The sequence below is a fragment of the Melozone crissalis genome, unplaced genomic scaffold (assembly GCF_028551555.1).
Source record: "Melozone crissalis strain CALT ecotype California unplaced genomic scaffold, PUWL_Pcris_2 ptg000027l_1, whole genome shotgun sequence".
In the NCBI taxonomy this organism is placed as follows: Eukaryota; Metazoa; Chordata; class Aves; order Passeriformes; family Passerellidae; genus Melozone; species Melozone crissalis.
In genome coordinates this window covers 55,679,350-55,707,324 of record NW_026535805.1, presented here as the reverse complement: position 1 = coordinate 55,707,324, position 27,975 = coordinate 55,679,350, and the positions used below count along the sequence as shown (strand labels likewise).

General features: G+C 38.0%; 1 protein-coding gene across 1 annotated transcript in view; it reads right to left on the bottom strand.

Moving 5' to 3' along the window:
* Window positions 1-27,975, bottom strand: part of LDAH (lipid droplet associated hydrolase) — a 112,591-nt gene that overhangs the window by 65,115 nt on the left and 19,501 nt on the right. Inside the window, exons 3-4 of the mRNA XM_054279566.1 lie at window positions 15,918-16,052; window positions 92-261 (exon numbers count right to left, since the gene is read on the bottom strand). Of these exons, the coding sequence (XP_054135541.1) occupies window positions 92-261; window positions 15,918-16,052 (305 nt within the window). The remainder of the gene's footprint in view (window positions 1-91; window positions 262-15,917; window positions 16,053-27,975) is intronic.

Here is a 27,975-nt window from a genome sequence, read left to right as displayed (position 1 = left end):
TCCACAGGAAATACATGGCATTAGCCATAGGCTGAGAGCACATGCACTGCTTTGCTAATAAAGCAACTCCCACTCCAGAAGGTTCATGTACCTGAAGTTCTGATGCTCGTTTCATCATCTCCAGGGTGATGTAGCAACCAATAGAGTGAGCAATCAGTACCAGCTTTATATCTTTTGATACATTCTTTTTGAGGAAGTTCAGCTTATGCTCTACTTGGCCGTTAAGTCCAAAAACATCCTCTAGCTCCTTAATATCTGTGTCTGAAACATAAAAGAAAAGAAGTCTTTTGGTTCAGTGAATAAAATTTCAGGCATGTCTTTTTTTTTTTTTTTTTTGCCCCTCTTCTTTGTAGAACACTGAAATAAAAACATGTATTAATTTAAAAAAAACCTGAAATAAACCAAACACACAAAAAACCCCAAACTTCACCAGACCCCTAAAAATTTAATTTTCAGTTACCACCACTGGAAAATACTGACTGATAAATCACATGCAGAGGATGTAAAGCCTTATGTGTAGCTTGGGAACCAGCACAAGGTATGTAAACACATAGAGATTTCATAGCACATCATCCACTATTTTCATCTCCTTCATTCAGAACAAGACCAAACTCAGGGCATTGGATGAGCTTAAATCAATCCAACTTTACATTGAGAGATCAGGACCTACAACAGCAATATTGCCCAGCAATGAGTCCCTCCTCACAGAAGACAAGGTACCATATATGTCATCATGCACTAGCAACCTTCAGATATTAAAAATATCCTGTGTTAAAGATGCACAAAAATGTCCTGTCCCATGGAGTGAGGAAAAAGAGAAAACGCTTATATGTTAACACAGAACATTAGCACCTACATAAAATATCCCTGTTAAGGCAGGTTCTTTTCATTGTCAACTCAGCTGCAAAGAGGAAAATCAAGTTAGAGCTTCATAGTTCTAGATTACAGTACAATTTCATTCCTGCTTTGCCATGGACTTTCTAAAGGAGCTTGGGCAATCCATCATGATGAGGATTTGGCTCCTTGCTTCCTGGCCAGTCAACAAGACAAATTGAACTGGTGTCTGTAAAAATATGCAGCAATTCAGGCATCTTTAACTTGCTTATTACAAGGGTGACATGCATCTGAAGTTCCCCAGTCTAAGGGAGTTCACAGCTTTTTCATTGCTATAAAAGTGCTTTACCCACTAAACAAAACACTAAGTTAAGGATACACCACTCCAGTTTATGCTGGACTACTCTACTGACATGATTGTAAGAAGTAATACTAAAAAGAGTAATAGAAAAGAGACATATGCCCCTAGCTTATCTAGACAAGATGGAGTGGTACTAACATCACTTAATCTCTTAAATCTTTGCTATTATCTCAGGATTCAGTTTCACACTACAGATTAAACCTCTGATCTTTTATGCTCCTTACAGGCTGACTAGCAGTGCAGTTTGAGCCTGAAGTAAGCTAAACCTCCTGGCAGCATAGTTTGGACACACAGTGGGGACCAGCAAGTTACTGAGCCATGGCCCTACAGATGGCTCCTAGGCTGCTGGCAAAATCCACCCACCTCTAACAACTCAGGAGCAGCTAACAGAGTGCACACACAGCCCTAACTGGCCCAGTAAGATGCTTAACTTCCCACTTGGTGTCTTCTGATGAGCTCTGCTACAGTCTCCTGTGTGAAAAATAGATGTGGAAGAAAGTGTCCATCAGGCAAAGACATTGTAAAGATAAATACATTAAAAAGACTGAAATGCATTGAAAAATGACTGTACAAGAAAGTCAGAATCATAGTTCTGTTTCAGGTTGTTCTGCACCTGCTTGAGGAAAGAGGTAACTATGAGTTAACTGCCTATGACTGTGAGCAGCATTTATCAAATTATGGCTGTCAGTGCTTTAATTCATACACAGTAAATTTCATGGCAACTGGACAGTAACCTCAAATACTAAAGATTACTAACACTGCTGTAGTGAAGTTATTGGGAGGTTGATAGTGACAGAACTAATTTGTAGCCCAAGAGGGCTGGCACTACATCATCTTTTTGATAATCTGTAGGAAACATACCCTTTAGAAGCAAAACAATTGCTCAAGACTGATCTTTTCTGAGTTTAAATAATTACCATCAAAGTCTCAACAAAGTTGTTCTTCAGTTAAACTAGTATTTCTGCTAAAACTACCAATGGTCATACCCCAGCATAATTTAGAGTAATTTACTCAAAACAAAAAAGCATATACCAAAATACACCCAAGGAATGCAAAATTAGGTGAGAAGTGATATTTTGTTTATTAGGCTTTCTGCATGTAATGGAAAACAAAGAGTTTGTTCTATTTTCCAAAACCCTAAATAAAAGCCTAAGGCAAAAACACTGGTTTTAAATTTAGTTTCTACTTTTAGCAAAAGCTGCCTTTCCTACATTAAATTACACAGCAGCTCAGCTTCATGCAGGAATTGGTGGTTTACATCCCAAGTCTAATTACAGGTATATGTAACACAAAAAACACCAGCATAGTAGAAACATTATGGCCCACTGGATAGAGTAACAAGTGAACGAGTAAGTTATATTAAGTATATATATATTACAACACATACTGCAATATATATGTGTTGGTAACATATATAGTGTTGAGTTGAGTGAGTCAATTGTCCCTTGTAATCATTTGCTATCATTTCTGTATTGTTTCACTCAGGCCCTGCCATCTCAGTTTATCAGCACATCTTTTAATGTTTTACATTTCATTTCAATTATTGAAAATAAGTGTTTTCAGCTTATTTTCCAGTTAAAGGCAAGGGAAAGCGAGGTAAAGTAGGTGTATAAATCTTGTAGAGAACTTTTCATGGTTCTCAAGACCCCAAAAACCAAGGAGGAAAGAAGACAAATTTTTATTTGTATTATTCAGTCTCACGAGGTTAATGGCTTTTCCATATACGAATTCAGCATCTGCTAAAAGAGCTGCTGAAGACTGCTGCCATGAAATTAATAAATAGCACAGCAGAGACAGTCTAAGCCCATCTCAATCCTTTCCAAGTTTAGATTAACTATGTTAGACAAATACAGTTAATTAGCTAAGACATTACATACCTAATTTAATGTTTATTTACCTAATAAATAGCAGTGTAGACATTCTGGCCAACATATCCAAAGCTATTGGCCCCAGTAGAAATGTGCCTGTTCAGAACAGCTGTGTTGCCAGAGCAAGAACCCTGAGGAAGGACATGGCTGGGGATTCAGAATAAAGTGAAAACAATGGCTTTTACCTCCTTGCTTTTGGCCAGACTTGAGAACACTCAATTCAAGTCTGTGCACCAGTGCTTCCTTAAGGGAGCTAGGGAGAGATGAGCCTGCAGAAGTGATTTTTAACTGGATGGATGGGTCAGTTGTGATTGATGATGATCATGGACACTCATTCTACTGTGGGCCAAATCACCCCCAGTGCATCTGCTCACACATTCAGAGCAAGGATGCTCTGATTCCCTTGGCTACTGGCCTGTGCTGCACACACAGAAAACCTCTCTGAGACTGCCAGTGAGTCCTGACAGCCAAGGCTGACCCCAGAGAACTGTTTCAGCTGTTTAATACAACCTTTCCTTTTCTTCTGAAATAGTGGTTTATTGCCAAACCCAATCACCTTGGCACTATTCCTAGAGAAGCCACACTGGGGAATGAGCATGCAGTGTGGGGTCTGGTAATCCCCATGCAAAACTCTCATCATGGACCAACCCCACACTCCTCAGGTGAAGCTCCAGTGTCACACAACCCTGAAATACTGAAATAGACATCCTATTTGACATCTGGACAAACATAAAATTGCCCACGTCTTGTGTCACTTCATGTTTCCCCAAAACAAAGGCTACACTTCTAACAGTCCAAAATGTGCAAGAGCTGGGCTGCATCACAAGTCGGAAAGATTTATTTATTTATTTTACAGAATAAAATCGCCCAGGGATTATCCAAAATCAACATGAATTTCTTGGGTGGAGAAGCTTAAATGGGTTCTTTGTATAAGCAAACAGACTTGCACAAACACACTGGCAGTCAGCACTCCAATGGCTCTACATCAAAGAAGAGACCAGAGTGACTTCACCTCAGGTGTGGAATACACGCCATGGCTGAAGGAGAGCGCTTTTAAGCAGTTTTCAGATAGTAGAAATTATACGACTTGTACCTTATGCTACAAACACCCCATCTGGGCCAAGACATGATTTTAAGACTTTATTTATAGGTGTATTAAAAGAAATACTGTATTTCTTTATTTTTTTTGGCAAAGCATTAATTTTCTGATGTGCTTTCAGAAAAACAAATGCACCATCACTTGAATGAATGTCTTTTTCTAACCTCTGCTAAAACTACAGGCAGAAAACAATGATAGATTAAAATGAAGTGTTTGCTCTAAGATTAGTCAACAAGTTAATCTTGCTAGGAAAGAGGACTTTGGTTTTCAGGGAAATAACAGAGAATTGTGTTTGTTTGCTTTTCTGCTGTGTATGCAAGGGAAATTCTTATGCATAAAAAAAAGTGTAGCAGTTATATGAGCAGACTTGAGCCTGCCAATTCATAAAAGTTAGCCTTTCATTAAAAAGTCTGCTGAATCATAGATTTCTTTTTACTGGGAGATTCAAAAAGATACCAGAGGCCTGACTTTCTAACAAGACCTTCAAATTTCTGTACACCTTTGCACTTCCCAAATTTCACAATTTTACATATCCAAACTCTTGAACTGCCCTGGTCACAACAGGGGACTGAGTATTTGAGCTCAGTACATATGAACACTTGTCCACTTGTCATGGAGTGACTCTGAAGTATGTCCTAAGATCAGCTCATAAACAAGGCCTCTGAATTACTCCTGAACAAGTAAGGAACCATGAGGAAAGGTGACCTGCAATTACACATCATGAAGGAAAGGGAGGTAAAAAACACTGGTCTACCTGCACTGTATCTTCCTCTTCCATGGACCATTGACTCTAAGAAGTGGTAGCAGGATAGCTAAGGACAAACTTCAGTCAATCACTTCTATAAACTCATATGCTCAAGAATTTTCAGAACTGTACCTTTTGCAGGGTAAGGACAACTGAGTGTCTGGAGACTGAACTAGTGGGGTAGTTCAGGGACATAAATTCCTCTGCATCTCCACCAAATACCCAAGTAAAACCAACATATTGGGTCAAGTGTTTTAGACTTTACATACCACCTCTTTTTTCCACCACAAACACATAGAGACTGGTGGGAGCAGCAGTAGTTTTGATTGAATAATCTGTGTTTAGATGAAGCAGACCTGGAAAGTTTTTCTCTTTTCCTTTATGTAGTAAGAGGCAGAAACTACAACTGAATTACTTAGATTAGCCGTTAAAATGGTGTGCATAATATGAAGTCTAATTCTAGAAATTAAATAAATAATTTGAATGCTTTTTTTCCTCATAGCAAAAGACCATAATTCCTCAAAACTGAACCATCACATTTGAAAGTGTTAAAATAGAACTGTGAGCTTAAAAATTGAGACTTAATGTTTGTGGGTCTAGTATGGGCATCCCCTAGAGATACATTGCTCATGGTTCACTAATCATTTCATTTGATTAGTGAACCATGGATAATTTGTATTATCAGCAAGCAATAAAATGCCAAAGAAATAGGATGGAAACCCTGAAAGAATGTTAAATAAATATTGAAGAACTCCTCCTAACACTAAGAACCAGGTCTTAAAGCATTGTGTTTTAGATTAACCCTTAGACCTTAGTCTGGCCCTGGCACCCTCAGGAACTGTTCATGCAACTTTTAAGACAAACACACCATTCATTAGTGTTTATTAGAGCAATTACTTTTTGTAAAGGTATCCTCCACAAATAAATTACCATTTACTCAAGATACTGAAATGGTCATATGTATTATTTTCTTTACTAGAAAAATAACAAGGCCTTATTTTACAAATTGAACTACTGATTTCCTTTGCTTTCTACACATCTATTGCTGGGACACTTGTTTAACACCTAATATGTTTTTCAAAGGAAGCTATATTATAATTGAATTAGTACAGCAGTAGTCTGACAGAATGAACTAATAAACATGACAAGTACTAAACCCCAGATTTTTATTAAAAGCACACAGGAGCACTCTGAACTTTTAAAATTATCTCTTAGAAACTTATTTTATTTTACATTTCCAGTCTTGCTCCCCTCTGTTCAAAGTAACTATTATCAAGTAATTATGAAATAAAAGTACAGACTTTGAAGCAGAATTTTGTTGGTTGTCCCCAATGCAAGGCAAACACCATTAAGAAGTGTTTTATTATGCAGTTCTACACCAATCAACATCTCCATTCCAAGCACTTTAATGAGCATAAAGCAAATGTTATATGGGTGATTTACATAATGTATATGGTAAATATTTCTATATTTGAATGACTGCACTTTATAGTCAGTAAGCTGAATAACTGCAGGAAGTGCAACCTGTAAGAATTCTCAGCATTGCATTATGAAGAGAGAAAACAAACAGTAAAACAAACTTACAAAAAACCCCACACTTTGCAGGGTACAAGCTAGAGACCCATCCCTGTATAGGAGCAGATCTGAATTTGCAACATAAAATGACCTCAAGGAGCAAAAAGCAAAGAGGTCTGAGTCCCTGGGAAGGTGATTGTCCATGCTATGTTTCTTGTTTCTGAAGCCAAGGGCAAGGCTGTGTCAATGCACCACACTCACCCACACAAACAAAACTGCACACTTCAACACAACTTGCTTTTATACAGATTAACAATGGAAGAAAACCAGAAGAATGATGTTCTGCACACCACCAAGAATGGGGAGGTGTAGCAGAGATGGTAAGGAAAGGACAGTAGAAATTGTGTGAGTATTGAAGGGAACAAAAATAGATGAGTATCACTTCACAGGCATTGATTCCATTGGTTATGACAAATGAGGTGCTGCACCACAGTAGGCAAGTCCAACAGCCACACCTATTGAAAACAGCACTTCAAAACTTTGGGAAGTTTAAACAGATACAAATAGAGAAAGAAGGACTGAGGGCAAACAAGGGAGAGCCACAGTTTAGAGCAGAGTAAGACAGCTGGCCAAGGAAGACAACCCATGTTATTTCACAGACAGGAAATAAAAAGAATTATTTTCAAAGTAAGAGAAAATGAGAAGGTGCACACCATGATGTTAAGAGAAAGAAAAGGGAAAAAGCAGGGAGTTGAGAAGGGCAGTCATACAACAGCCTAAGTTACAATACAGATTTTGTACTTCACAGTGATTGGACAGATGGATGGGAGACATTTTCTGAAGTGTTTGATGCTTCTACTGAATTCAGGCTGTAACTTTTAATTGCCAGGCCAGTCACAATTTTTCTTGAAAATCTGTCCCAAAATTTTATTCATTAGTGTGGTATCAGCCAAGACTGACATGTTCAATTAAGTATGACTCTTCAGAGTAGTACTAAAATAACAGTAATGCACTTCCTGTTTCACCAGCTCTTATAATAGGCATTAGGATGGCATCCAATAAACTTAGTCTTTTTCTTTGCCCTTGTGAATATTCATCTTGGATGACACTGTTTCAATAGAAGTATAAAGAAAAGTGTAGGTTTCTATGTTCATTTGTCCATAGAAATGTTAAATTTCATATTGTAAATTATTTAACAACAACATCCTTTTTAAGGAGTAAATTATCTACTTAGGCAAGTATAACAATTTTCCATCTTTCACGTGTATCCCTCAAAACTGATAGATTATAAGAACCCTTCAGAATTATTATCTTCTATTCCCTGCTGGAGTAAACTGGTAGCACAGAACTGACTGCAAAGAGCTGTCAAAAACTGCAAAAATGTCAGTTTATGGCAGTAGAGAACACGACCCCCTGCTAGCAGTGCTGAGGGCTGTAGCACAGCTCGTCTGCAAAATATTCTGCAATGCAGTGTCACCTCACAGGACTCAGTCAACACTCCCAACCTGCCTTGAAAAGCTTTGTAATCTCTGCCTGGGCTCCTCCTCACACAAGGAGTGGGACCTGACAGCAGAGGGAACCAACCATGGCTCAGTGACTCCCAGCACTGATCCCCACTGGCAAAAGAGAAACAGACAAAACAGCACCTGCAAAAGTCTGAATTTATGAAAATCAATGGGAAAACTCAGCAGAGCAAATAGAATTTCACCTTGTACTTTGTATAAATGTAGCAGGTTTCTTTATCAGTTGCTGATGCTTTAGGTAACCATTTGCATAAGCTGTTCAGTGCAAATTTTGTATCTTTGGGGAAGAAACACATTTTTGTGAAATGACTGCTTTAAATTCTGATTTTTATCTTTCCTTCTCCAGTGTTCTGTTACACTGTTTAATATTTAATTCTCTGTTACCAAGATAGCAGTTTCCTTTTTAACCTTCCTGAAGAAAATGCTAAAAGTTTCTTTCTTAGCCACCCACCCAAAATGCCCAGCATACAACCATGGCAACCTGCCCAAGGTACTGCTGTGATGGCTTTATTCTACTTGGGAGTTTACCTGATAGGTGAAATAGAGACTGAAGTGCCACCAGTACAAAACTGAGTACTTAAAGGGGCTACAACCAAGACAGAGAGGGACTTTTACAAGGGCATGAAGTGATAGGAGAAAGAAAAATGGCTTTAAACTGGAAGAGGGCAGGTTTAGTTCAAGTATAAGGAAGAAATTCTGTACTGTGAGTTGTGGATGTCCCATCCCTCAAGGCCAGGCTGGACTGGGCTTTGAGCAGCCTTACCTCATGGAAGGTGTCTCTGCCCGTGGTAGGGGATGAATAAGGGATTTTTAGGTATTCATTTGCACATGTGAGAGGTCCTTCATGGAAAGGAAATCAGTTCACCACAAGCAGTTCTAGAGTCACAGTCGTAAAAAGTCTGGTTTCCTCACTCATTTACATCAGCAGGCATTGAAGCAACAGCTCAATACAAACATTTTGAAACTGCCTGAGGCCTTACAGTATAATTTATATAATAAGACATCACCTGAGTTTTACCTGGACTCTAGACACAGCTCCAAATATGCTCATATACTTTCATACTGAAGTGTATTCAGGAACACTGATATTGCCCTCTTTGTGATTATCTGAAAAATTCCCCAAATCACGTAAACCATAGCATGGAAGGAAGTGGCAGCAAGCTCAGCAATAATATGCTTGAAATCATAGTTCTGTTCTTAAAAAAGTGACAATGAAAGTGCCAAAGAATTTTAATTATCTACAATGTTTAACCCAATGGGGAATTACTTGGCAAACAAATAGTCAAACAAATAACCTGACCACACCAAGTAATTCAATAACTGTAGTAAATTAGGTTATTTTTATATATTTATTAATTGACAAAACTTCAAATTCAGCCTTTAGAAAGGTAAGAATATGTCTATCTTAAAAGAAAGACAGTAGTGCCACGTGGTATCAAAACTAGAAGAAAGAAAAACTTCATCCAGCAAGCAGCAATGAGACTCACTCATTCAACCTGAATCCACAGTACCACATAATTTTGTTCTTTATCATTTCTTCAAGCACTGTGCCTCTACTCAGATCTTACAAATTTAAGATACACTAGAGGTAATAGTAATTCATTACTGATTATTTAAGAATGAGGCCATTTGCAGTCACTTCTTCTGCCCACTCTGCCTTACAGTTTCTTGTATTTTCCTGAGATGCATACATTGCTCCTCACAGGAAGGGAAATTCCTGAAACTGAAACAAAACCAGAAAGAGTCCATGTTCCAAACCTGATTATTTTTAGAATCTGGAATGATGATGTGCATTACTGATGGTTTCTCACTCTTACAGCTGTAGATCACTATTAATTAAAAATAAAAATGTAATTAAACACTGCAATGATCCCATCAAGATCTGCACCACTTGTTGCAAGTTTTGTGGGTATCAAAATTAAATCAGAAGTCCCTAATATAAATTAGAATTGCTAAATTAAACTATTGATCAGCTTTTCTTCCTGCATCCAACCTGTGAAGCGAATAAACTTTTTGACTCAACTACAAAAACAAATCCAGGCCTCTTACACTTTCAAACATAACGATTATTCCCTGCTGTGGGGTTACTTCATTGTCATTCTGTTAGCAGATGCAAGAATATCTTTCAAATTGAGTTGTGTTAAAAGATTCCTAAATATTCTCCCTGGGGAAAATAACCTGACCATATAAATATTGTGGGTTTTTTTTTCAAATTACATTAGGTTTTTACTTTCCCTTCAACAATATGGTAAACATTTAAGCAAGCTACTCTAAAACATCATAGCACTGCTCATCCCAGGGAACTGTGACCTGCCTTCAGACAGATACCAAAAGATGGAACTGTTACTTTTTGACCAGGTAGAACATTCTTGAACACTTCCCCCGCCCCCCCACTAAAAGCCACCTACATCTAAACAGAAATGCTGCTATCAGCTGGCATCAAATCAGAACATACCTATGTCATGGGATGAAACGCACAAAATAACCCATAAACAATTTCAAAGCCTATATCCAAAGTTTCTTGGAATGCAGTAAAGACATTGTGCTCTCTAATGGATGAATTCTTCCCTTTTTTTTTTAACATCTTGTTTTCTGGGTAAAGATCCAGAAGATTGTATCATTTTTCAAATATCATTAAAAACAGAATTATATTTTTCTTATTTGTAGGTATGGATAAAAAATTCTAGTTCTTTTTACCAAGGAATTAGTTGAATAAGGTACTAGAATGGATTAAAAAGCTCTCCACAGAAACATTTTTTAATAATATTCCAATAGATATTATGTCAACAGACTTAGTGGAAAACCCTGAAAGAAATAAGAGAATGCAGAGAACCTATTTTTCACATAGCCATAAGAAATGTAAAGACAAAGTCCTAGTCCTTGTAATGTCAGCAAAAATTAGTCACTACTCCATCAAACTCAATGGGATATACATTAAGTGCTATCAAAATGAGCTTAATGGTGTTTAAATGAGCTTTATAATTAAATACATGGCTGCTAAGGTATGATAATATAAACACTTAAAATTGTTAACATTTTGAATGGCCAGAAAAGAACACAACAAGAGCAACTTAAAAATATTTCATATATGGCAAAATTTTAATTTTCTTAGTTTTGATTTTGAATGGAACAAGACTTTTAAACACATGCTTAAAATTAAGCAGGACCGATAAAGTCAATGCCAAATGCCAAGATATCACTCTAAGGATGTATTTGCATAATTATGGGCATGATTACGGGACCTCCATGAATAATTAACTGAATGTGGTTTAAAGGAAAGTAACTGGAGTAGTGCAGCATCCCTAGGGCTGCTTACTTTTCACACATCTAGATTTCAGGCATTCCAGTGGGTTCATAAGATGAACTGACCATTTGTTTCCTTAAAATAGACACTTCGCATTAAAGCCATAGAATAAAATTCAGATCTTACCAGGCTAAGACAAAAACCTCAACATTTAAATGGCTCCTAATAACTTTTACACATGCACACACGCTTCCTTCCTCAGGCTGCCTTTTCCAAGGACGGAATAAGGTTTCTGGGCAGCAGCAGTTGCTGGATCACGAGGGGCGGCAGCAGGACTGCACTGCAGTGACAGTTGCTGTCCCATCCTGTGACAACAGCCAGTCCCTCTGTGCACACCCTGACCTGGGGTCCCTCACTGCTGACAAATACCACATGAGGAGCTCCATGTGATTCATCAGTGCCAAGGCCAGCTCCGTGAACAAGAACCTTCCCCTCTCTATACATTAAAAAATGACACTTGGTATGAAATAGTTGTGAAACCAGCATAATTCTACTGTGATGGCATGCTCAAAACTTGGGGTTTTTATTGTACCTACAGTGTGACACCACTACACTGGGAGACACTGTGTCATATAAATCTGCATTACAGTTAAGCAGAATTTTAATATGTTCTAGGCCATAAACATGACTACAGAGTTTTCTGCATCTGCAATACAGAAATATAACTGACTAAACCTCAAAGGAACTTATACTAAATATAATTAATGATTCTCAGATATTTTAATTGATAAGCCTAGGAAGCAGAAAATGTTGTTGAAATAGAAATTAATGTGAATTAAATGTATGTAACATGAATTAAATGTGTATATGCATAAGCTTAAAGTATGTATGTGAGATGCCAGCCCAGCTGCCTTCCTACTGCTTTTCTCCCATATATATAAATATGCTAGACATAAATGCTTTTTAAATACATCACTGCATACCTCAGTGTGGCCACATATCTGCTAATCATACAGGGCTGAAGCATAGATAAGGATTTGCTGGTCAAAAAACTTCTGAGTACAAGAGAGATTAATTCTGAGGTGTTTTTGTACTGACCAAAGAAACTGCCAGCATCTCTGATCCACCTGATTCAGCAATGTAGGTATTTTCCCTCATCAGCAATTGCTAAAAACATCTATTCTACTTAAAATAAATTAGTCACAAGCCAGCAAAAACTACCAAATGCACACAGAGTCCCTGTGTCCATGTAACTTCTATCCCTGGAAATGTTTAAGGCCAGGCTGGATGGAGCTGTGAGCAACCTGGTCTAGTGGAAGGTGTCTGTGTCCATGTTAACTACATGACATTTAAGCTCCCTTCCAACCCAGGCCATTCTATAATTCTGTGATACACAACAACAAGGAAACGTCCCTATTTTTAGGAACCCAGTTCTTGGAACACCAAACTTCCATGACCTCCTCCTCTCCTGTATGCAGCAGTGCAGACCGCAATCCCACTCCTTGCCAGCACCACACATTCATGGTGGTGCAACATCTCCAAGGGCACTGCAGCAAATGCTTACACAGAAGTGTTATTAGAAAAGTATTCTTAGTTACTATTCATTCCCCTTAGCAAGTGGAAAGCAGCTAAAGTGCCAATTGCATCTGATCAGCCAGATCACAGTTTGGGAATCATGGTCCTAAATAACTCATAACCTCTTATTACAGAACACCACACTCTTTGTCTTGCTCAGGCTACTATTTTGGGCTCTTTCCTGCCAGCACAGCATATCATGATGGTAAAAACTTATGGTATGTAGCTATATATCATATCTGCTAATCATGCCCACACTTCTATCTGTCATTTGGTGGACAATTAACAAGATTATGAACTTGCTGAAGTATAAATTCAATTTTATCCAAACAATTTCAGTCATTTTTTCTGGATTTATACCACTTGAGCTAGAGGCAGATTCTCACTCATAGCCAATTCTGCAGTTTCATTAGAAGCCAGAGGGCTGCAAAAGCAAACTCCATTCAGATGAATTATAACAACAGCCAAGAAGCAATATATCAAATAAATTTAAGCTACATACCACTTCCAATTTTTCCTGTAATGCTAGAATTTATTTCTTTTTATGCACAACTTAATTTGAGTTCAAAACTTCACACTGATGGTACATTAACATTTTGGGTTCACATAATCAATGTCTTCACAGATAATTTATTATTCCTTCACCACTTCTCTGCTTTTCCCATACTGTTTCTTAGGATGTAATTCAGTTTCAAAATGGTCTGAAGGCCCTACTTCCCCTGTGTAAAGAGCAAGCAGTGGAAACACTCTTTTGATGGACTAGAAACCAGTCATGACCTATCTTTTTTCACCAAGAACCATAAACTAAGGCTAGTTTAGCAGATTTTAAGGACACACTATTATCTTCTACAGTCCATAGAACATTAAAGATCTAACTGGAAATTTATTTTGTAAATTGACTATTAAGAATGCCACTCAAAATTTCCTGTCATTCAGAAGGAAAAACATGCCTTGCTGATTTGACTGTGTCTAACTCAGTACTCATCCATATTGTTTACAAAGTTCTAGAGATTTATCTTGAATATTATTTATCATTTGACCAAATATGGTATCATTAAGTAATGAATACTGACTAGCTACTAATTAGGTATATGAAATTTTAATACATCAATTGTGCCTCTTTAGTTGATTAAGATATGAATCACAGGATTCCATATTTCTGTAGCACTTGGCAAACACAAACTATTAGGGTAAATAAATTAATAATTTATTTCTGATTTAATTTTTCTTTACTCTCAGTCTCACTTTCCTACCGAAAATAGTTTATTGGCAGCCCCAAGGACAAACAAAAGCATGCCTTCCATCTTCTTGAAGGACACTGAGGCACTGGAGTGTGTCCAGAGAAAGGCAATGAGCTGGGGAAGGGTCTGAAGCACAAATTTGATGAGGAGCAGCTTAGGGACCAGGGGGTGTTCAGCTTGGAAAAAAGAAGTTCAGGGAGGACCTTATGGCTGTCTACAGCTACCTGAAAAAAGGGTGTAGCCAGGCAGGCAGGGGGGGTCTCTAAGGGATACAACAGGAGAAAACGACCTCAAGTTGTGCCAAGAAAGGTTCAGCTTGGACACCAGGAAAACTTTCTTCACTGAGAGTGGTTAAGCATTGGAACAGGCTGCCCAGGGAAGTGGTGGAGTCACCATCCTTGGAAGTGTTCAAAAAACAAGCAGATGTGGCACATGATGTGGTTTAGTGGGTATGGTTTAGTGGGTATTGATCTTTTCCAAATGTAATGATCCCAAGATTCTACACTTACTTCTGTGTGAAATGTTCTAGTTCTTATTTCTCATCCAGCCACAGCAGATGTCTACAGAATTAAACCACTTAATTATGTCTAGATGTCTACAGAATTAAACATTGCTATGTATGTACACCTGCTGTCTATGCATGTTTTATGCTAATTTTAAATCAAATAAGAGAGAACTAGAAAACTGTTCTCCTTTTTGTAATTTTGCCTACACCTAAGGATTGATGTTGGCCTGGTTTATGTTCACAGTAGTGTTCAAAACAAATGTCTTTTTAAAAGCTGAGGAGGAGGATAAGGACTTTGAAACTGAGGTATAACTTCTGTATTGTATTCAATGAGTAAAATTAAGTTTCAAATAGTTTTGCACAGTGGATTGATTGATTGATGGGAGCAGAACTGCAGCAGAGAAATGTTCAATTAATCGTGTGTGCCTCTGTGGAGCAGGGCTTGCAAGAGTTCTCTGAAAAGAAGGATATCATACAGAAGTAGAAATGAAGGGTGTAGCTTTGTTCAGTTTCCAAATTGCTAAGTGATATCTCTCCAGTCAATTAGGAAGTAGTCTGTGATTGATGGCTGCTGTTGGAAAACTTACTTTAGTCTTTATTAGACTTCCAAAATGTACTTGAACTAAATCTTATCAGGCATATTATTCCTTTGTAGTTTGCTACATTTAAGACCCCTTTACAGGGCAGCATAATTCACAAGTCAAGTGCACAATTTAAAAGCTTGCACACTCTAAGTCAGTGGTCTCCAAAGTGGGGTGTTTGCACAGTGTGATGTAGGAAGAAAATATCAGAAATGCCAATTTATGCTACGTCACTGTAGCTTGACCAAGTCCAGAGGACTTCCAACATCAATCAGCTTTCAGGACAGGATTCACTGCAGGTTCCCCCACCTAACTATGCCTGGAGCACCATCTCTTGCTGCAGATCTGCATGTTAAAGGACGCTTAACAGATACACAAGCAACCTCTCCCCTGCAAACATCCCATACTCCAGTCTCAGAAAGACTTACTTCCAGGTAATTCACTGATTTAGTACGGCTATTTTTAAATTCTGAGATAATTGAATCTCTCCTAATGTACTCCATCTCTGAACTGGACATTTAATTTAAAAATGTACTTTTCTATCTACTCTTCTCAACATAAACACATTCTAGACCTTCTTCACTGTAATGTGTCTCTAACAACTGCCAACAGTAAACTCTTTTATTCTCCTAAAAGCACTTATTTGTCTGGCAAATCTAATTTATCTAAAATACTTCACTAACTTCTCATACCACTGAAAATTGTTCTGTGGATATACAATGGAGACATTTCAAAACTCATGTCAATCTGTTTTCAATAAGCACAAGTTTTGCCACTGAAACTGGAAGAGTATAAACAATTGTATGCATAGGTTACAGTATTGTACCTTCTATCATTTCCATCCCACTCGGAGGTTTACAGTGTCCAGCATGGCTCACAACCCAGACAGGATACTGCTGGTTCAGTCCACAATAAAGGGCCTGTATAAAGGTCCTGTAATAACCTGCCAGTCCTGGGTTACCTGCCAAAAAACAAAACATACAAGCACAGTCAATAATAACCTTCCAACAGCAAGCAATCTGCTTCAAAACAAACTAAACAGCATTACACAGCAATTTGCTAATTTATTTTCTCTAGTACATTTCCAGTTTTCATTTCCCCAATGTTATGTTCATTTCCCCTATGCTATTGAACTTGTTTAATTCCAGTGACCAATGGCACTCATGGGAAGCATTTTACAGAATTACTTCGAAATTGCAAAACCTAAAATTGAAGTCCAACACAAGTGAAAACATCTTTTTCCATCAGAGGTCAACCAGCTTGCTTATCTATCCCATCCAGTTACAGGAATGTGAAACTAAAACATCACAAAGTCTACAGCATGTATCACATGATCCAGATGCCTGCTCTCCAAATATCTCAGTGTTACCACTTCAAAATAGGTATGTGGCATTGTTACTATACAAAAAGGCTGTCCTGACCCTAAAAGAAAGGATGATTTTATCCTAAACACATTGGATCAAATAAATATTTTCCTGCTTGCAACTTCATTTTTTATCTGTCCCTTTTTACACCAGTGGAGAAGCTCTTTCCTTTTCAACTCTTCTGCTCTAGAACCATGGGATAACCTGTCCTCCCTCCTGGTGTCCCAGCAGCTTTTGAGGACTTCTCATAAAAGGCCGGTGTCTGAATGGCCATGGCTTGCCCTGGGAATTCAGACCACCCTACTCTAAAATCCACTGTTAAACACAGAAAATATCAACAGTCATACACCACTGCTGATGTGGAAACAGAAATATTGTCCCAAAGATAAAAGTACATCTATGAAAGGGATCTCTGGATTGCCAAACAAAACTCTATACTTTCCTCCTCCTTTTTTCTTTCTCGTTTGGATATCACTAGTGATGTAAATTGGAGAGGAAATTCATATGAAGACAAATCAGAACTTCCCTAATTTCCACAGGATGCATAAAAATTCCACACAGACATCAGAACATAAAATTCATATTTATTTATTTATTTATTTATTTGATGGTTTTCCAGAGTAGTTACACTGATTTTTTATTATTGTTTAGATGCCAGCAAAGCTCACCATCATGGCTGGGATTGCTCAGTTATTTGTCTTTCAACTCCCACATCAGGCAATTCTTAGTTTGGGTATCATCAGCAGCCAAAGGCAGCATGAGCAGTATTGTGTCAAAAGGCTGTCATTTTTTAAGACAAAACCATTCCAAAATAACACCAGTGTATTTCAAAACAAAAAAGCCTTCATTCAAATTTTGTCAACTCCTCTATATCCATCTGATTGTAATAACAGGGGCTGAGCTGTGAAAGTATTGATAGTGACAGAGAAGGATTAGACCTATAATCAAATTAGTACCTGTGAAAATGGTGTATGGAAATAAAAACAAGGGTTATTCCACTTCTTCTCTTTCTGTAGTGGGTATTTTCATATTTTCTTGTTTTTCTTCCACCCTTTTGCCTTTCAGGTAGCACACAGTAAGTTCACTGCTGTCCTAAGAGGTTCCCTGAGCCCAGTGCCACCGAGGCACCCAGAGCCACCCAGAGCAGAGCCACGTGCACGGGAGCAGGTACCACAGCTCACCCTGGGATGATGCATGAGCACAGGAAGGGAGCCTTTCCCTCTAGGTAATGTATCTCACACACTTCACCCCTCACTTGCATGTACTGAGTGTCTCTGGGGGGTTTTAAATCTTAATAAAACTAGTGATCTAAGACAAACATTATTTTTACTGGATTACACACACAAATGTGGGGGGAAAAAAAATCCTCAACCCCAAAACATCACAATCAGTTATTACGTATTTCTAAGCATCTCATTGTAAGCTTGCCATTAAAGGAGACTTTTAAAAAAAGAAACTTGTTTTGTAAAAACTCCAGAACACAATCAAATTTGTGCAAGTTGATTTCCAGGAAAACAATTTAAAATTCACGAGGTTCACATATCCATACAATTGCATCACGCTTTCATACATCAAAAATATATAACATGAAGGGCCCCAGAGACAATAAAACACAATCTTGACATCATTTGTCAAGTTCCTGGGATTGATGTTACACAGAGGAAATCTGTCTTTCAGCAAGGCAGAAGAAAAAAGTAGCAGCAATCCAAAATCAATTGTGTCTTCTGTAGTACAAATGATCATAATGTTTTGCATTATGTCTAATCCTGGAATATAACACCATTAGGAGTTTTGAGATCAAGGAATCACAAAATTAATCTCAATCATAGCATTTTTTCTTTGCACTTTTCTCTCCTTTAATAATGCAGAACAAGGATGGGGAGAAATGACAGCAGCTTAGACATCTTGGAGCTCTTTTCCATCATCAGCAGGTGAACCTAAGATGTAAAATCTGCTCAGGATTTGGTCATCAGCTAAAGAACAGTGAGGCTTTGCATCAAATATTATACAAAGCCTAAGAAAATCTAATACTTCTTTCAGGGAAAGGAGACTTTTATCCTGTGTTAATTTGGTGTGTTTTTTAGACAGGTAAAAGAGAAAATCCATAAATGCAAAAGAAACCCCAGTCCTCATAAGCATCTGCTCCTGGTAAGAGATATCTGAGAGATCTGACCTGTTAGAACTGCTACTGGCATTTCAAAATGCCTTGAAGGGGTATGAATGAGAACTGCTGGCACACAGGGGAATGAAAATCAACAAGAATTTTAACAGCAAAAATTTCTACAGAAAATTTCTACAGCAAAAATCACCATGTGTAAAGCAGTTATCAATTGATTCTTTATTGAACCTGCAATTCCAATTGAGTTATTCCAGATTTGCAGTGACCTAAGTAAATGCAGATTAATAGTCCTAGCTCTTGAAAGCTGGCATCTACAATATTTATGACTGAATAATGTTTATCTCATATGTCTTCAAAGTAATTTTGTATGTTCTTGATTGAGCTGCTGTCAAAATACTTTATGAGATGAAACAAAAAAAAAAACCTAGACTGATTAAGATTTTCTTCATATAACAGAGTAATAGTAACAACTAATAGAAATAACTGGGACTTAATACATACAGCAGTCTGTGATCAATAATGTTTTTAGGCTGTGTTCAATTAAATTATATTATTTTATAGATAAAGAACTACCAGGTCAATCACAAGGGCACCCAGGCATTGTGCTCATTAGTGCTTTAGAAGGATTTCCCAGTACAGTAAACCAGAACTGCCTATGCTCTATCACTCAGCAACTAAGTGTCAAAAAATGGAAACCATAAGTAAATGCAGTGTTAACCCCCATGATTTGAAGGTTACTCCAGTTATTTGAATACCCCATCAATCCTTAGACGCCTCAGGGCAGCTGAATCACTCATGCATGCCAATAAATCTCAAATTGCAGTCATCTGAAGCATGAAGCACATCTTAAGCAGTTACTCTCAACTGTGCTTAATTTTCAACAGCATTTATGTTGTTTCAGAAGTCTTTTAAACAATAGCTGTAAATGGTGACCATAACAGAAAGAGAATCAAGACTGTAATACACTGAGGATTTGTCTAATTTGCAAAAGATTTCCAAGCACTTCATGGAAAGACTGTGTCAAATGGACAACTTACACAGTGAATGAGAACAGCAGGACTACTTTATCTGATGTACCCACCGGCTGCAATATGCAAAGGACTCCTGCCACACTCCCTGTTTTTCTCCGTAACACATGACATTTCACCCAGCTACTCTACATTAAGCTCAAAGTCTCTCCATTTTTAATCTGAAGACGGGAATCCACTGCTTCCTTTTCCGATGTGTTCCACCCACAGCTAACACAAAACAGTACAGAACAACCACGAGTGCAGAGGTGGAACCTAGAGCTACTTTAGGAGGTAAATATTCTCCACTTCTATATACTGCAGATACAGGCTTCCAAGAACTAGAACTACTACTCTTTAGTCACCCATATAAGTAGAAATACAAACATGACTTATAAAGATGCATTTGCCTACCTTTCACTTTCAAACACTCCTGTTAATGCTTTTTCCATCAAATCAAGATTTTTAAATGCCATCTGCTTTCTCAACAAGACACTTAGGCAGTGGAGAGAGAACAACTTCTATAAACAAAATATTTACCCGGAAATCACTTCTAAAGAACAACCTTTATCCCAACTTCACATTATTTCCTATGTAATGCATCACAAAGTCAAACTTGGCTTGTCTTAAAATGAAATACTAATATTTGAGATGCTGCACTTCCACAAGAGAAATTATTCAGACTTGATAAATTTAAACTTATATACAGTGCACTATCAGTGCAACTCCATCAGTTTAATTATGAATGGAAGACAACAAACACATCATGCTCTCTTAAAAAGTCACAGACCATATCCATTCCTCACAAGCAATGACAGCTTTTATGGCTTGCAAATTGCCAAGCATTTTGAATTCTTCAGCAACAGAACACATTCATGTCAAATGCAAACCACAGGTAAGAGAACACAAGCATTAGATAGCCCAATGGAAAAAATGTTCCAGGTTAGAAATGAAGATAGTCACCAAAACAAGAAAGAAGCCTTCTGCGCAGAAAAAATGTAAGTCAAAAATCTATACAGCTTGCTCAAAAGAAATTGAGACTAAAACATAAAACTAAGTAATTTTTAGCAGTTCTGGAAGGGATAGCTGAATTGAGAAAGATTTATTTAAGCAGTATATAGTAAAAGCCAAGAGTGGTAGGGAGTGAATGAAAAACTGCCATGTAACTAAGCCATCCCAAACAGTGACAAGGTTTCTTGCACCCTGCTTTGAAACAAGCATTTGGGTTCCATGCACTGTCCTGTGAGATGTTCTCCACTGCTCCCAGTGGTGTCTCCAGGAGCCTGACTATCCCTGGGAGCAGCGGCTGGAACTGAGCCGTGGTGCTTTATGCACTTCTCCAGCAGTTGCTTTTTGCTTGCTCTGGGACCTCCGCAGGACCATAAAGAATAAAGGCAGCTACATGAATACAAGAAGGGAAATACACAGCCAGCAGTAGGTTTACAGAGAACTTTAAGGAACTGGAAAATATGCCAGCAATTACCATAAATGTAATTTTAGAAATAACCCACAGTTTCAGAATGAAGGGTATGCTGCAGTATTTACACTATAGTCTCTTGCATGGAAAAACAAATGCAGCTTCTAAAAAGAAAAATAAAATAAAAAGGGCAGCTATAAAGCAAATTTGAAATCCAGGGGTGCACAGCAGGACACATAAAAATCATTTTTGTGGTGATGATTCTCACTGTCTCTTCACAGAGCTGCCAAAGCTCCCAGCTCCAGCTTGAAGAGCCTCAGTGACAAGTTCCTTGCTCAAGGAAACTTAATCTGCCTTTGGCATGTGACCAGCCACCATGGAAGAAGATGCAACTACCCTATGTTAATGAATGGAAAGCAGCCCACGCAGATGTCAGAAGAATTTAAATGGAGCATGCAGAACACACAATGATGTTCTCACACTTGGGAGAAAAGTGCAGAATCTGACACCGTGGCTGGTGAGCAGGCCTTAAGAGGCAACACACAGGTCTCTCTGACATGCAAGGTCAAGGGATTTCATATAAAACATGTCAAATAACATTGGAGTGACCATCATAAACTCATGTCAATGCAACTTTCACCTGTTTACACGTCTCAGGGTCTGGCATTCTTCGTCCTGTATCCCTTTATAGTCCCTACTCTGGGGGAGCAGCATCAGCCAAGCAGCAAAACATTACAAGGACGTTATACAGAAACACATGTGAAAACTCTGTTTGATCCTCTCTAACTCTGGAATAGTGAATTTGGCTGGAAAGCACTGTGAGATATTTGCTTGAGTTGTGAAAATAGGGAATCTCAGAAGGATTCAGCCAGGTGTCTGTAACACAGCTTATTAGAGAGATTTTTCAAGAACATTTCACATTTTTTCCCCATATATTCCTACACACATACACTGTTATTAGTTTGACACAGCTATAAAGCTTACATATAGGATTTTATAATACACATTCTTTGTATATATTTTGCAAAGCCAATAAGCTTGTCTGTTGTTCCCTAATGCTGCTTCACTTTTAGGATAAATGTAGGTTCATTCACCTCTAAAGAAAACCCACAGACAGTCTGATAAACCTGAATTAACCTAACACAGCTGTTTTTGCCCAAGTGACAAGAATGCCTGAAGCTTGTGAATTAAAATTACCAGCTAAAAAATGTCACAGTATATGCTGGTTTTCCCATGGCAATAATTAACAGCATCTATCCAGGCAGATAAGATATGAAGTCCAAAATGCTGATTTCATCCACTGCAAACCTACTGAACTTTGTAATTAAGCAATATTGCAAGGGTTATAAAGTCCACAGATGGACTTCAAAATTACTTCTACCATCTCAACCAAAAGAGGTACATAAATACAAAAGAAGCCTTGATTTTAATTTTTTAATGTGTCTGTGAACTAATGCTTCTTAGAAGGGAGTTAAGACTGAGACATAAAACTGAAATAATTGAGTTCTCAATGGAATAGCCATTTTTTCACACTTTTCAATAGTAGAACCCAGAATTTTCTAGTGCTTACAATTAAATAATTTTTGTGTGCTGTTTTCCCCATAGTAAATGAAAAATGAAAACATTTAGTTAGATCTCCTAGTACACATATACACATACACAGTCTCTTAAGCAGATGAACACAGATATAACTACTTTTAATACCCCAGAGGTGGTTGGTCTGACCCAAACCATCCTACAACCAATGCTGGCAGAGAGGCTACTGTGAGTTCTGTGCTGGGTCTGAAATTCCCAGTGGGAATTTTTCAGCCAGCTTTGTGGTCTGAAGCAGCACTGGACCAGAAGAAAACAAACCTCCTAAAAGAAAGAGGGAGAACAAAGGAAGTGCATGAAGAGGAACACGAGACTTGATGTCAAATGGGTTCACAAGAAAGCCTATGAAACATCTGAGTAACATAGCCCTGATGAGACAACAGCAGCAGGAAAAAGACAAAGATGGGAAAAAAATAATTCAAACCCAAGATAACCACAAATTATTTGTTTTGTGCAGACACACAACTCTGAAAATTTGATCACTTTTAAATTATATGCAAGGAGAAAGGAAACAATACACTCAAAAGGCACCAAAAAGAATATTTCCAAACCTGTATCAGATTTTCCTATATTCTACCACTGGTAAGAATTAAAAAAAAATAAGAAAACGCACAGGTTTGGGTACTTTGGGGTTATTAGTTTTAGCTATTGCTTGTTTTGTTTTATCAAGGTAGTAACAGACAGGAAATAAATGGCAACAGAGAGCACCAAGACAGTTAATTTCAGAAAAATAGATTGAAAATGTGTTTTTGCAATTTTTGTGTATTGAAACTTCAAGAATGTTGCATTTGAAACCAACAATCTAAGGTGATTTAGAGCACTAATTTTGCATTTGCATCTGCCTTGAATCTTCAGAAATGCAAGATAAAAGAGCAGACTGTTCTGAACATGGATAAACCAAGATTTACCAACACACTTCCTTAGGAACAGACTCTTTGCATTGAAACCACTGCTTTTCTGACTGAGGAAAAAGGCCTTGTAGGTGGGGTATTAATACTGGTCCTAAGTAGATGCTCCATGAAGACTTCAACTGAAACACTTTTTTCAGGAAAACATAAAACACAAATCACTTCACAAGCACATTTATTTACCCATTCAAGATCTATTGCCAAGAGTTTCTGGCTCTTAAGAGAAGGCTGTGACAATGGATAAAAAATATCTAAAACTTAGAGATTGAAGGCAGTATTTATGTATCACTATGTATTTACTTATTCCTATGAGAGTTTTTTAATCCAACTAGGATAATCAAGGTTTGTTTTCAAAAAGGGAAATCGGGACAGTGAACAAAATCTCCCATGCCCATAACAGAAAAACAAGAGCAAGAGTTATAACTAACTGAGTTTCTGGTCATACTGTTTTCCATAATCCAGATATTGAACATAATGGGTCATATTTATTTCTAGTACTGATTTAGTGATCTATAAGAGTTACTATCAGACAGAAATGAGACCATGTGTTAACTAGAATCTGAAAGAGGATTTTTAGTTTTCATTCTTTTCAGATACAACTAAGTCAAAATGTTTAATATCAAGGCAAATTCATAGTAGCTCAGGTATTTCTGGTATCAGCTCCCAGAAAGTAAGTACATTATACACTGCTGCTGTAGCTTTAAACACTTTAAATGCTTTGTTTGTACATGATGTGCATGGAAACACTGGATTTCCTTCATAGGTAAGTCCTTCACTAAGCAATTTCTTCTTCCATCCTGCCTCAGATATCCCATGAAGAGAAACAGATCTTTTTTAAAATTTTCAAATCAAGAAAAATACTCCAGAACACAACTTTTCCATAACTCTGGCCAACTCAAGCCACTGCATGCTGCAGGAGAGGGATCACTTCCTCCCCTGATGCTGCTCACAGAGCCAGGCAGGAAGGATCCATGCTGAAAACGCCTCATTAGTAGGGAGAGGACACCAAAAGAAGGCTGTGGATTGAGAAATTTCAGTAAGTCACTTCAGTAAGTCCCATCTGCCACCCAGATTTAGTGGAGGGAAGTACTGTCAAACACAGCTGGACATTCAACCATGCTGTCATTACTCTGCCTTCTCAAACTTAACAAGCTCAACTGTGCCAAGCCCCCATCAGAGTTACTTCTGGAGCACTGGGAAATTAAAAAAAAAATTGCATATTTCAAACCTAGATCTGACATACAGGCTCCTCTCTGCATGAGGAAGTTTTTATTTTTAATGAAAGACTATGTTTTTTTCTGTTCTGAAGACAATGGAAGCTCGTGGGCTGACCCAGTAAACAAAGCTAAACTGTCAGCATATTTTAAAATATTAGTCACAAGTAGTCCAGAAGCAGCAAAAATAATGAAGAACAGTGTGCTAAGAATTGAATTTTTAAATATATAATGTGGGATAGAACACACACCTTTCCTTCAGGGGGTACTCTACAAGCATGCATGTCTTTCCAGCCAAGCTTTTATTTTGCTATCCTTTGGCCTCCACTATGTCTCAGAAAAAGCCTAGGGAAAATTCACTAACATATTCAAAGTTTTGTGTGGATTGAAAACAGAAATCAAATAGGTACAGACAAATTAGTATTATCTGCTATAAATAATGTCCTCAGGAAGTCAAACTATTTACCTCAGTAAGTAAAGGGGAGGATCATGTGGTACTTATTCACATTTTATAAACAAGAAACAAACCAAATAATCAGTGGCTAGTAATACTTTAATTTTCATGCACAAACAACTCCAGCTTACAGTATCTTACATGCACAATCACCTGAGGAAACAAGGCTGATCTTGTAATTAAGTCATGAATATTTGCATTAGAGCTAAAGAAATGGCTAGAAAAGTTGGGAGGAGTACCTTTGGAAATATCAGGTAGATATGGGTGGGTTGTTTCTTGATTTGTGTGTGTTTGTGTGTATGCTTTTGCTCCTGTGCCAAGTGTAAATACACAAAATATAATGATATACACCCCATACAAGCATAAGAATAAAAACTGTTTTGCAGTGTTTATGTCTCACTGAAATAAAAACCTGTGCTGTTACTTCCTTACCTGCTGATAAGAAGACCAATCATAGGGAAAGGGAAAAACATTTTATCTTACTCTATGTACTTCTACCTGGATTGTTATGGGGCACAAACCTTTAACTCTACAGGACAGTCTGCTCTCAGTGATGACTTTTGCATCCCCCATACCAGTTACTGGAGAGTAGGAAAGCCAATTCTTTTACTCAGAAAAAAGGGAAAAGTTAATCTCAATGTAAAATACAAATTCTCGGTGTCGGAATCTGAGAACTCAGGGTCAAATGTAAAGAGTTGGCAGCTTCAGCTGGAGCTGCAGTGGAAACAAAAGCAGAAGGCTCAAGGGAGAGGCATTCTCAGGGAATCACTACCACCTGGAGAGGCTGGTGGGGCACCAGCTCTTGCCAAGGTCTCCAGACAGAGCATGTGAACTCATGTGTGTGCTGAGTGCTGGGGACTGACACCGTAACTTAACAACATAAGGTTCTGTGGCAAATCCAGCTGAAGGAACTCCCACCTTCCCCCCTGCCTATCATTCCCACCCTCCTACCACGGCTCACCAGCCCCTAAATTACACTGGCACAGCTCTGTGGGGGCCCTGCTGTGAACCCAAACAGGGAACTGCTCCAGCTGTAAAAAGACCCCAGAAATAAATGTATCTATTTATTTAATTCACAGCATGATCTCTCAAAGTATTGTTCTGGCATAACTGAGGGGTGGAATGGCACAGCATGGTGGGAAAAGGAATACCTTATGCCAGTATTGTTGACAAACATTTTGAATTGCAAAATAATGGCCTCAGGAAGTTTTTTAAGTGCTCCAAGCAATAATCTCTTGGATTTCCATTGTCTAGTGAGTCTTAATGAACACTCTACAAATAGTTTCTAACTTCCACACTACTTTACACTCAGGAACATCTGCTTTACACCTAACATCATGGTTCTAACAACTGTGTGAAGGCAAAAGCTATAGGAATGGCCAGTCTCCTCAATAGCCACCCACATCTAAAGAGAGGTTCAATTGCTTAAGTGTTACCTGCTAATCAAAGCAGATAATGGTAGAGACTTTCCAGGAAAATTCTAATTATGTTATGCTGATCATGTAAGATTATAATACAGAGAGCTGGAGTACAGGGAAAGACATTCTTGAAAATTTTAGGAACACCAGGTAGTTTTCTCTGAGCCAGTGCAATGAGCAGCCCAGCAGGCCAATAACACATTCAAAGATCAAGTGGTTGCTTCAATCCCCATGCTGCAGGTAAGACCATGATAAAAGAGCACAGCATTTCTCTTCCTCTCTTCAGGAAAGCACTGCAGATTCACAGCCATCCTCTCCACGCAGTAAGGAACAATGTTTTATAGTAAATAATCCAGTCAAGTATAGTATCTGCAGAACTAAGTTTAATTTCAAACACTGCAAATATCACAGAATGGATGAATGCTGCAGCTAAGATAAAATGTAAAAGAGAAATTCTTCCTAAACAGAGTATTTGTGCACGCTTCTCAGCTGTTTGGATATGAACAGCATATAATAAGGACACAAATCAGATGCAAAAGTCAGACTTTTTTTCAGTTCCTGCTGATCAGCCACATGTGACTCAAGTGTGCCAGCTGGACTAGCTGCCATTCTGAGCTCCATAACCCCCCACAGGCTTTGTCAAGACAGCCAAGACTCCAATCAAACAAGATTTTTTAGTTGATTTCCTGGACCAGATGTGTAAAATAGCAACATCTTCACTTTTGAACACCTAAAAGTTCCTTTTTCTCTGCTCCATTGTTTCAGCTGAAGATGGACAACAGAAGCACTACTCTCTTTGGGATGGCATGATCAAAATGAGGAAAGGCAACAGGACTCATGAAAACTTGTACCTTACACTAGCAGGGGTAGGTAAAGATAAACACATAAAGTACAATATTAATATCATGGAAAACATCCACATAAGAAACAACCTCAGCTTTAGGTCACCAGAAATATGTGATACAGGATTAAGAGTGTTATTGTAGGAACAGGGGACCTCTGGAGCTTTTTTCAACATAAGTACTAGTGTACTTACACTTTCAGAATTTCACCTAAAAATTATCATTGCATGTAGAAGCCTTACTTAATTCAACCCCCCAAATCCAAATTTAAATGAACGATTCCTTTAAAAAAGACCTGAAGTACTTTCGTGTGATGAGTTATTTTCCTTAATGTCCTTTGCCTATTTATTGCTGTACATTGGAGGTGATACCTGCCCTGGCACAAAAATTTTTCACAGTGAGTAAGAGTGGAGCTGCCCATAGAGCTGGTCAATGATTTAAACATTCCAGAGAGGAAGTATTTGTTGTCTCACTCTATGCAGCTGTGCTTCTATGTTAATTTATTTAATTGGTGTTAGCTGTGAATGCTAGCTTAGAAGTTTAGGTTA